The sequence below is a fragment of the Pavona decussata genome, unplaced genomic scaffold, assembly GCF_977016875.1.
Source record: "Pavona decussata unplaced genomic scaffold, jaPavDecu1.1 SCAFFOLD_19, whole genome shotgun sequence".
NCBI lineage: Eukaryota > Metazoa > Cnidaria > Anthozoa > Scleractinia > Agariciidae > Pavona > Pavona decussata.
In genome coordinates this window covers 655,335-667,500 of record NW_028145442.1, presented here as the reverse complement: position 1 = coordinate 667,500, position 12,166 = coordinate 655,335, and the positions used below count along the sequence as shown (strand labels likewise).

The 12,166-nt window shown below is 36.5% G+C and overlaps 1 protein-coding gene across 1 annotated transcript in view; it reads right to left on the bottom strand.

The window, feature by feature from the left end:
* Positions 1-11,930, bottom strand: part of LOC146486908 (uncharacterized) — a 36,989-nt gene extending 25,059 nt beyond the window's left edge. Inside the window, exons 1-3 of the mRNA XM_085090439.1 lie at positions 11,814-11,930; positions 3,283-3,506; positions 1,356-1,430 (exon numbers count right to left, since the gene is read on the bottom strand). Coding sequence (XP_084946565.1) covers positions 1,356-1,430; positions 3,283-3,488 — 281 coding nt within the window. The 5' untranslated portion in view covers positions 3,489-3,506; positions 11,814-11,930. The remainder of the gene's footprint in view (positions 1-1,355; positions 1,431-3,282; positions 3,507-11,813) is intronic.
* Between the last annotated feature and the right edge of the window lie 236 nt (positions 11,931-12,166).

Here is a 12,166-nt window from a genome sequence, read left to right as displayed (position 1 = left end):
ACGACTAAAAGGCGGTAAAAAAAATACTAGAGAACTTAGCTTGGGGAAGTCGCTACGCAGACTTAACCGAAGCGCAACCAACGATAGGTGTCCCCAGTTTATTAATGACATGGCCTCCAAAGGGAGGGAGGGAGGGAAATATTTACACAGCTTAACAGCGAGCAAACAATTGCATAAGAAATGTGAGTTAAAACCTTTTACGCAGCGTTTTATGCCTAGACAGTGTTCAATGCCTGAGCCAATTGCCAGGCTTGTACTATGTACACGCTAGACCTTATATCATAATAAATGAGACATGAATGGGGTATTTAGAAGATTTAACCATTTAAAAAGGACGAAATAACTAGTATCCAGACAGAATTACAACATACTGAAATAGAACTATAGATAAATGCCTAGACAAAGAATACAATGGTACATTACAGTAAAGTACAATACAAGCAATGCCTCACAGGGCGAAAAGCGTCACGTTCCATTGACTGCGTTTTACAATTTTGTTGTAAAACTCTCTTAGGTATGCTGCTGCTGATTTTTGGAACAAAATACCTCTTAACATTAAGAATGCAGCATCTCTTCAAAGCTTTAGACAAGACTTAAAATAATATCTGCTATCATCCGAAGCCTGAGAGTGATTTCTTGACTTCCTGCATAATTATTTCTTTTTCCTCTTCATTACTTATTCGTTTATTTTACTAACCTATGTTTGCTTATTTCTAGGTACGCTCGCTAACTAAGATTAATTTAAATGCAAATATCCTTTTGTTAAGTAAGAGATCAAGTGTGTAAACACTTTTTAACCCCATGGGTTTTCGTTTTCACACCTCCACATTCCTTTCTTTCTAATTCCTGTTCTTTGTGTTTAATTAATATGTGGAAATAAAGAAACTTGATATAGGAATTTCATTTTCTTTGCATAAGTGAACTACAGTGTATTCCTGACTTATTCTTTCATCAGGAATTTCATTTTCTTTGCATAAGTGAACTACAGTGTATTCCTGACCTATTCTTTCATCAGTATACGATTTAATTTAGTGTTACAAATGAACATTTGTTTATTATTTATCAAATTGTATTTGTATCCATCTTTCTTTTCATTAAAGTGTTTCTTCCTTTGCCGTCCGCCTCGATAAGGGAGTTTCGCTTTTTGCGGACAGAAAACAATTTTACAATTTTATGTAAAATTTACAAAGTAACAATAAAGTTGAAGTGTCTAAAGCAAACGTGTGGAGTGATTGTCTAATCTCTCTTAAATCGGGTTCTGCGCACGGTCTAACTCTACTCAGACCGGGTCAAAATTACCTGTTCAAATTTTGCCTGCGTCAATCTAAACTCATTAGACAACAAAACTAACTTACAAAACATGCAAATTGCTTGGAAGATCCGCGATTGCTTGACGTAACAAAGTTGAAATTGTGTTCCCTGAAACGTCCCTGAAAAAAAGGAGCATAAAATAACCCGGTTACTTATTGAATTTCAAACACGTTTAATGCGATTAATGAGACCGCTTAACTAGCTTAGTACGGGGTTGAGTAGTTTTAGAATCATACGAGGCAAAGAAAAAAACCGCTTAGACTTCGGGGGGAATCGAACGCTTCCACCGAGTTCGATGAACCGTTTCTCTTCCGACTGACCTACGAGGCCAGCTCTGGCCTCTAGCTCAGTCGCTGGAGAAACGGTTGTTGTAATCCGGTAGTCGTGGCATCGAGTTTCACTTAAGTCTAAGCACTTTTTCTTTGTCTTGTGTGGTCTGCCATTTCCAGACCTAACGCTCAGTTGGAAATTCATGGGTGAACTTTAGCACTTTCACTTTCACTGTAATGTTAATTCCCTGATTCACTTATCACCGCGTGCGAGAGCTTTGCTCAAGGGAAGACCTTCCTCGTGGGACGAAATGCACGTTATCGGAATGGTAAGAGCTTCGCGGGTAACGTGAGCATCGTGGTGGAAAATTTAAACGTTTTTCAAAATCAAAAGTCAATAAATCTAGACAATCCATACTCGAATATCATATAATTATAACTTCCAGTGGAACTTTGTCCATTCAAAACCAAACAAAAAAAGGAATCTAAAGTGGTAACTGAACAAAATAAATTTCGAGACCGTGATCGTTCCAGTAAATTTTACTCTCGAACGTGTTTTTCCCCGAATTATAGGAAATAAATCGGATTTAAACACGTTTGGGAAACAATGCGAACAAACCGTTTCGGTCTCGAAATTAATTGTTGTTTCTTTGAGCTGATATGCTGCTTTAAAATGTAGAAAGTTACAAAAATATACAGTTTATTTTTCTTTTGTTGTTGTTGTTGTTGTTGTCTATTTTTTTATTTATTTTTTTGTTGTGGCTCTTCACATAAGCCTTTACGTTTTTCACTATTATATGCCACGATAGACGCCACGATAAGGTTCTCTCCACACGCGTTACTAGTGTTGCGTTACTGCTTTTCCTTCGCTTTACTAGTGTTGTGTGACTGGCTTTTCTCTCATTTCTCGTGTTGTGATCAAAACAGGCTATGACCCTAAAGGTTGTGTTCTACGCCAAATAACAGTGTCTTTTTCATTGGTTTGAAATAGAGAAATGACCTCAGAAATCGTGTGAACTGGAATCAGCCATTACAGACGTTACAGTTACCCTGTCTCCACTGAAGCACCGAGACTTAACGTTACGTTTATAGTGAACCAAATACATGCGAATCTAAAACTATATATTTTTTTAATATGCTTTCTTTCCCACTTGAATTAAGAGCTTTAATTGATTTGGGTTTTCTTTATGTAATGACGATGTAATGGAACAAAATATGGATTCAGGCAAGGTTAACTACAGCCAATACGGAAGGAAATAGTTGTCGGCTGTCTTACGAAATTATTATTATTTATTTGTTAATGACATTCCACTGCAAAGAAAAGCAACTTGTTGTATGTGTAAGCCTTCAGTTGAAATAGCTTGTCTGTAAGGTTTATATCTGTGATATTCCTGCCAAATAGAATTTAAATATAAAGATATTTAAAACATAAGTAAAATGCTTACTATGAGCTGTAGAAAATTGCAAGCTGACAACACTACAAAAGCTCCGAAGAGCTAATGAGTCGACCTACAGACAAGCTGAAAGCGAGCACTTTATTACCGCGGCCTTGTATACTTCGAGTTGTTCATATATTTACGCCGCAGGGAACATATTGATCCATGTTTACTTCTATATTTGAGCCTCTCGCCGGCTTTAAGACACAAACATGCCGAGATAAACTACTTGGTAAGTAGAACAGAAATACAAACTTCAAACTCACAGGTATCGAGTTTCCTCTGGCAGTCGTGTGGGTAGAAATCGCAAATTTCGTCGACTACAGCTTGCCACAACACCATGACGTCGATCTTCATAGCACTCGCAGACTTCACCGCAGGGAAAGCCCTCGACTGTTCCACAAAAACTAAACTGTACCAGCAAAGAATACACTCCAAGAAGTGGAAGTAGAGGCATGGCTGCCAATATCATGCTGCGAGTGAGATAAAACTGATGTAAATATTAACCAAGCCTGGCAAAAGAAAAACAAATTTTTGTGGCGCACGTATTAGTCACCAAGCAATCAGTAATCACCGCTCACTGGGTTAATGAAGCAGAAGAATAACGCTGGTATCAATACGACCTCGTGAAGTTTTGCATAATGCTTTGTTTGAATAACAACTTAATCTACTCCAACAATGTCTTTTCAAATGGAAATTTTTAATTGAAAGTGCTCAGACTCTCTTTCTATTTATATTTAAACATCTCGATGATGACTATTATCTGTATAAAACACTAATTACAGAGGCGTGCCACAAAGCCAAGGCAAGGAACACGACTACAAGTGAATGGGCTTTTGAAAATTCTATTGATTACTCAGTGTTGAACATTATTTTAACGAGCTTGAACATTGAATCAGTTTTATACATGAACAGTACTCAACTGAAGATTTATTTATTTATTTATTTATTTATTTATTTATTTATTTATTTATTTATTTATTTATTTATTTATTTATTTATTTATTTATTTAGTATTCTGTTGCTTTCATCTGTATCAGCGGCCAATTTGATTTGGATCGCAGTATCCGATTTTAAACATAGTAAACGGTCAGCATTATCATCATAGACAATGCGGGACACGGAACAGAATCCTCAAACAAACATATGGTCCGGCCGCTCGCACTGTGTTTGTGGGCCTATATAAGCAGGGACAAATATAAGAGAAAATGAGTCCACAAGAATCATAGATTGATAAGCCTTTGGTTTACTGAGTTCCAGTGAGAATTACGATTTGTTGCGTGGTCACTGGGCTGATTAGAGGCGATAATGTTTTATTTGCCAAAAAGTTCACAGTGGTCTGGGATAAACGCCTCTGTGACTTGATAGGTGAAAATGCATAAGTAATCGCAGCATTTTCGTGCACAATTGTAGTTATTTTCCTAAAAAAAAAAAAACCGGGGTCATTTTGACACGTTCGCGTCCCATTCTGTGATCGAGTGCTCACTGAAAATTTCTGGCAAAGTGAGAAGTTTGTATTAGGTTAGATTTTCCATGTTTATGACAACATTAAGGCCCGGGCATTAAGGACTCTATGTGATATTGCATTAGCCTCACTGGGTCATTTGGCACTTCCATTTTTAGTCATCAATTTATGATATCCGACTTCATTAACATCAAGAGTTATTTTTACTTGTCTGACCGCAATTTCAAGCAACTGTAGGGTAAAAAATTTAAAAAAGAAAACGTTAAATTGAAATGAAACGTTCGGGAAAACGTGAAAGCTTTCTCAGTTCCGTATTGTTAAAGAAAACCCTGGGGAAAAAAATTAATATGTCAGGAGTTGAACTCGTTTCGACGACGTTTTAGCTGCACCTCTCAAAGTAATATTTATTTTATAATTATCAATCATACAAAGTTTTCATCCGCTCTCCCTGAGAGAACCCCATGACTAAGCGCTAAAATGAAGATTGTGAGTTTGATTATTGGCCAGCTGCGTGGCACTCGGTTGAACTGATACGCGAGGAATAAAATAAGTTGAAAGCAGTTTCAAATGTTAGTAAAAATCCCAAACGACTGGTTTTAAACTTCTTTTATCTCTATTCGTTAACGTTAACAGGCCTACACTGAACTTGAGAAGGGCAGAGCCCGAACCGTTTGGGATTTATACTTCAACTAGTTATGACTAGAGGGTTTCTGTCTTCAGATCGGCAACCCCTTATTTAACTGGTACAAACATATGACAGTCGACTAAATGAATATCAGCATCAATACCGCATGAAATAACAAATGACACTGATATAAGGTGGCATAAGTCGATATTGAAATGAATCCCCAAACATCACGTACAGAGAGAGAAATACTGGCGTATAAGGACTGCATGTGTAATAACAGCATACATTTGATTCCTTATACCAGTTATCAGACTCGGTGTGTACAGAATCATGGTACAAGTAAATGGCATCCTGATATTTTTCCTAATGAGGATCTTACACGTCATGCCATGTCCTTGTATTTTACGTAAACTACTTAATTTGTATACTTACAGGCACGATCTGGCTAGGGGACCGTATAGATGCAGTGCAAACTGAACATAAACTCTCTGTTAACGCAAAGTTGAATAGATTGTTTAATTGAGTATGAAGCTGTGTTAATAATTTTATGGAGTTCTTATCACACTATGTTTGCGCTATGATGTCGCTTAATGACAGCCAGCACAATTTATGTCATTTCGATTTTATTATTTTGCCCGGCGGGTTAACGCAATGAGTTTCAGCACTTATTAACACGAGAATAGGACAACTGAGCAAATCACATCACCGCTTCCACAGAAAATTACTGATTTTAACACAACCACTCAAATAACCTACATAGAACTTTCATTAGTTTCAGCCCAAAATCCAAAATTTGCAGGCAGTTTAACGTATAAGCAAATTATTTCATTTGAGTGGTCACACATTAAAATTTGTTCCACAGAATCAGAAATTATACAACAGTGCTATATAGCATAATTAACAAAAGCACAAGATGGTTCTACTCATCATCATCATCATTTATTTATATGCCTTACTAAAAAAAAAAGAAATGACAGAATTTACGATAATGGCGAGGAGACCTCAAGAAACCACCGGGGCCACCTTGGCTGACATTAATAAATAGAAAATATGGTGCTGCGTAAGTGCGGCTTGGTCAATTCATGATTTTATAGATAAAAACTGCAACCTTTTTTTTTTTTATTTTATTTTTTTATTAAAGGCGAAAAAACTAGATGAAGAAGTAATTGATATTGGGACCTCGGTAAAGGACTGTAGATTGCTTAAGATTTGTTCGACAAGAATGCGATCGATAGCGGTTGGCTGTTCTGGTGCCATTATTATGCACTTGGCTACTTTAAAAAAAAATTCAGAAACATTGGAGGTAATAGTTGATTTTGATAGAAGCTTTGAATTGTCACCTATGATTTCAAACAAAGACTAAAGCTATTGTAACATCCTGGAAAGTACTGCTCGATAAACTCAATTAAATGAACTCAGTTTAGGATTTGAATCAAATTTTAACATTATATTGATCAACAAGCACTTGCTACCTTGGGGTTTTGTGAAATTTTTGACTAAAAAGAATCCTGAAATAAAATTTGTTGCTATTGATGTTGACGACGGTGAAGATGACGATGATAATAATGATTTCAGGTTTCAATATTGAAGTGAAATTTCCGATAACTTGACTTATTCAGTAAACATGTTATCCCTCATAAAAGATTTTGTTTTCATTCAGAGAAAAGTGAACAAATTGTTTCAACATCAATCGCCAGCAATGAAATTACATTTAATACTCTGCCTTGGTTTTTATCACGCGGAATATCGCCTGGTACTTAGCCGACGAGGCAGAAGGCCAAGTTGCCTTAAATGAGTTTGTTAAACGCGGTTTCATTTGAATAACGACTCACGCTGTGACGGAAGGTTTTTTCCACTTTCTGGAAAACTAGGGACTTTACGGTTCTCTGGCGTTCGGAAATAACTGACAACGAGGGAAATTAAACTCAAATGTGCAACTCGCTTGCAGGAAAGAGCCGTCACTCTCTAGAAGTACGGGATCAGACCACGAACTGGAACACAGCGATGAGAGAAACTGGACTTGCGTCAAACAGCGTTCATTTCTTGAACTCGTACAACTTCTCAGAGATGTAATCATGGATGTAATCGTACAGGTCGTTGCAGATGTAATCGAAAAACAGTACAAAATGACTACGTTATATATGATTCGTACAGCTATTCAACTAAAAGAAATACAAAGAAGTGCACACACAATTTGTTTTTATCTTAGCGAAAGTAAACCACAAAATATATTTTTAACTCTAGAAGCTATTGTTGCTAAGGCTATTTTTAAAAGTAACCTAAATTGAAAATTCCTTATAACAATATATTACATGAGCTGCAAGGTCAACGAGCGACTGTTGAAGCACGTACCATCGCTGTTTAATTGCAGAGTTTACCACCTTTAACAAAAGCTGCATATTTGGAATTCTACGAATCAGCGAAACCATTCATACTTTAACAGCTATTGATATGCGAAGGTTCTACTAAAAAAACTCAGAATGTATTGAATTCAATCATTGGCGAAATAGTATTTTTAGAACCGATCACAATTAAGGAATATTTGTGCAGTAGCTCAATGTTCCGGAAAGCGCTTAACATAAGTTCGTTGTGCCACGAGAACAAGTACTGTTGCCTTTTATAGGAGTTATTGTTGAGCAAATAGCACAAAGCATGAAAACAAAGCAATTAATTGACAAGATCCCTTTTATACGGATGAATGCGGCTAAATGTAAATATAGCGAAGCGGCCGGCGTATTTCCTTTAAAATTAAATGCTACGCTAAGCAACAATAAAAGCGAAATCCTCATGCAAGGCTGGATACAAACAACACAAATTCTTGAACCTAAGTTACAACTTTAACCTCCTCAATCACACAAAACACTAGAAACTTGTTAGCAGTGGTAAGCTTTCCTAACAACGCACGAACAGTAGCTAGTCTCCTTTGAAGAGAGATCGAGAACGACACGAATAAACGACTATGTTATGTTGCACCTTGTAATAATCGCCTCACTTTTCAATAAAATCATATCTGTCCCACTTTGTAATAATTTTTGTCGCACTTTGTAGTAATAAAGCTGTCATACTTTGTAATAACAGACCATTGAACTTTGTAATAAAAAAAGCTAGCGCACTTTAATTTGTAATAACCGCCATCTCACTTTGTAATAAACTTGGAAATAGAGCTATTTTTAATACTTTGGTTAGGCTCGGTGGAGATGCAGAAGTGCTTTCTTAGAAGTCATGTGTCTGGCTTGTGTAGTCGTGGCTGCCTCTATTGGTTTGACGTATAAGAGAATGGCCGGTTTTTTCTTTCTTTCTTTCTTTTTTAATTTCCGAATTTAATGTGTGTATGCATGTGTATGTGTATGGTTTTTACATGTTAATTAATGAGGCAGAGATTGAGAAGGCTTACGTCTACGCAATAAACGATAAGTGTTATTACAAAATGCGACAGCTTATTTTATTACAAATTGCGACAGCTTTTCTATTACAATGTGCGACAGCTTTTTTATTACAAATTGCGACGGCTTTTTAATTTCGAAGTATGTTACCTTTTTTATTCCAAAGTGCGACGACTTTTTTATTACAAAGTGCGACAGGTATTAGATAACTGTAACTATATGAAACATATATTTTGAGCTGCGGATGAAAGATCAAAAAGAAGAAAGATCCTCGCAGTTACTGCGCAACTTTTGCAGTTGCGAAAAGAAAGCCTGAAAAAAATTCAGGTATTACAAAGTGTGCCGACAGTTATTACAAAGTGCGATGATTATTACAGTGACAGAACGCACCTGTCGATATGAACACAGAAATGAATGGGAAGGTCTTTCTCCGTTCTTAAAAACGATGTCTTGTTTTAAACACTTCCTATAGTAATTGATGTCACAAAATCAAACCAGAAAAAGGGGAACTCAAAAACATGGAAATAACAATAAAGTTATATGGCGGCTGTATAGCGAATTAAAGGCGAAGTGTCACGGGGGTTTTGGCCTCTTTTCTTAAAATGGTGAAATAAGGTCTTCACTTAGCTACAAAATAATTCTGGAACAAAGAGAGGAAAGAAATCAACTCAATTCTTGAAAGGAACATTTTGGAAGCAAAACCGCGAGAACTTGAAAAACGTTAGTCCAACATTTTTCAAGTTTAAATCCATTCTGACCTACTCTGTCGAACGTTTTATTGCACTGGGGTGATGATTCATAGACAATTATTTTATGTTTCTATTAACAGACAAACATTTTAGGGTTTTGAAATGAAATCAAATTCGCGTGACATCTCCCCCTTTAAAATAATAATAATAATAATGATGATCTTCAAAAAGTAAAAATATATATCTTAAGTTACAAATAATAGCAATAAAAATAGATTAGAATATATTAAAATGTATAAAAAATCCGAAGCCCTTCTACCTCATCTATTATATTTTACAAGTTCTCAAAGACGTACTGACATGCGTCCAGTGTTTACCTTGGGGTACATAAAAGTATTTCTCCTCAAGGAGTAGTTCGTGTGCTTCACATTCGGTAAAATTCCTTGTAAAGGAGAGTTCTTACAAGAGGCCTTTCTAAAAATCTGAATGTCCCATTTTTGGCTACAAAAAAGGGTAAACTATGAACGGCTTATTCGAGGAAACGAAAAACAGGTCTTTTTCTCGACCCTCTGTAGTTCCTACTTCTTTAGTGACTTTTAATAGTTTCTTGTCAAAACGGAAGGCGGTAAAAAAACTAAATGTGCATGCACAAATACGCTTACGTTACAAGAAAAGCTTCTCAACAATTCTTCACTAACGGTGACGTGACGAAACCTGATAGATGAACGGAGAAAATGTACTTTTAGTAGATCATGTGTGACGTGCTCACAAATGAGAATTGACGGCAAATGACAAGAATGGTATCCAATTAAATAATAACGGTCATACTAAAATGATGACCGTGAATATAAATTAAGACGGTTTCGCCGTTGTACGTGAAAATGTGTCAAACGCTAAGATAAGAGTTTGAGTTTATTGTTGTCAATTTTGATCTCTGAAGAAATTTTGATTTTGAAGTATTGTGAGAAAGTGAAATATGGGACAAAAGCAAGCAGCTTGAAATTTACAATCTATATAATGAATTAGACTTGGTTTTGATGGCGGTGATGATTTTTCCGCTCGAGGTAAAATCGGTTACACGTGAAAATGCGAGTTTCTCTAGAGAAACCTTAAATTTACCTAGGTAAAATTTCCTCGTGCACTGACGAGTTCTATTTCCTTGTTTACTACAAAGTGCGACAGCTTTTCTATTACAAAGCGTGACAAGTATTGTTACAAAGTTTGACAAGTGTTGTCACAAAGTGCGACAGCTTTTTTATTACAAACTGCGACGGGTATTTCAAAGGGAGACAATCTTATTACAAAGTGCGACAGGTATTTCAAAGAAAGACAATCTTATTACAAAGATCAGAACAGATCTAGAGAGGTTTATCCTTGTCGTTCTCACTGTTGCCAAGTACTTGCCCACAGCTCATGTTTTCTTAAGCCCTTCATTCGCATTGTCAAAAAATTCTGCGTGCTAATAACTGAACAATGCACTCGGAGTAATTTTTTTATTTCTTTGCACTTCATTCGAACGAGCCATTAGTCATATTCCGTGGACGGCTTCCAAAAAAAAACAGAAGTAGTGTGCGACTTTTGGATATACGGGTGAGTTACCGAATAAGCACTCAAATGTACTTTAAGTGCAATTGAACCCAAGTGCACTTTGAATCTCGACAAAGTTGGTGTTTCTTTGTTATTTCGTAACTTGTATTTGATTAAATATTAAACTTACTAGCCCGCTCTTTTTTAGATACACACGCGGTCGGTACAGTTACGTGTAGAGGGGGATGGTTTGCGCACATCTACAAGCGTCACTGTTTGACCGCGCGGAAAATGGGACGAGAGCGAAAAAACACTCTACCCTCCCCTCCCTCCTCTCCACTCCGCGCGCATCCAAAATACGGAAAGCGGACGTAACTCCACCGAAACTCTTGCTTCGCAGGCCAAACAGCCCCTCATATAAACTGTATACCGAATTTTCGTAGCGCGCGCTAGAGTAAATATCAAACATTCCAAAACAAAGACACAACGTTTGAGTTTAGAAGACATGTTTCAGATACTTCAGTATCCATCGCCACGTCAAGGATGTTTACAAAATTGCGACTATGTATAAAACAGATAACAAAGGAAGTGCTAATTATAAATTGTAGAAGTAATAGCTAACTGGATGCAGATCGATACGAATTTTAATTGAAAATATTAAGTAATACTTATGGGATACATGTACAACAAAATGAGCGAATTATAAGTGACGTGATACGGATACAAATCTGTGAAGCAATTGCATAATACTGAAAGAATAAAACGAAATACTTCCATGAAAAACGAAAAAATAAAAGAAAACGAAAGGCTCATCCTAGCGACTGAGTGATAGTATCGTTCATTTAGTATTATAGGCAAATTTTCGGATTACTGCTTAATCCAGGATGATGACATAATATTCGCGTAGATTCTAGAATGCAATGCCATGTATTCTTAAGGTGGACTTTAGTATTCATTTTTTGGGGTGGGAGGCCAAATGTCATGAAATGAAATGAAATGAAATGAAATGGTGAATGATCGTTATCAATCAGAAGGAGCATTCAATATACATGTTAGAAAATATCAAATTACTTTTTAAAAAGATACCTGTCTGAATTATCCTCACCTGGCAGTAAGTTCGATTAAAGTCCGATAAAAAGACAAACAAACAAGCTTTAAAACCAAGAAATGACAATCCTCTAACGTTTAAGTCACAAAATGTTTCTTCAACCGAGGCGACACCTCGACCCAGTTTTGTTGTTTATAGCGTAACTTATTAGCTTACCGCGATTTGATTGGATAACGACACTCGTAAGACACTTACAGTCCATTTTAAGCGCCTGATGTTAGCCCGTATGTTATTTTGTGCATTAATAAAAGAAGGTGCTATCCAGAAAATAGTTCGAGAGATTTCCAATCAAATGTAGGGAAAGCAAAGCCGTGAGAGAGACGCTGTCGCTGTATATCTTACAGCCAGTT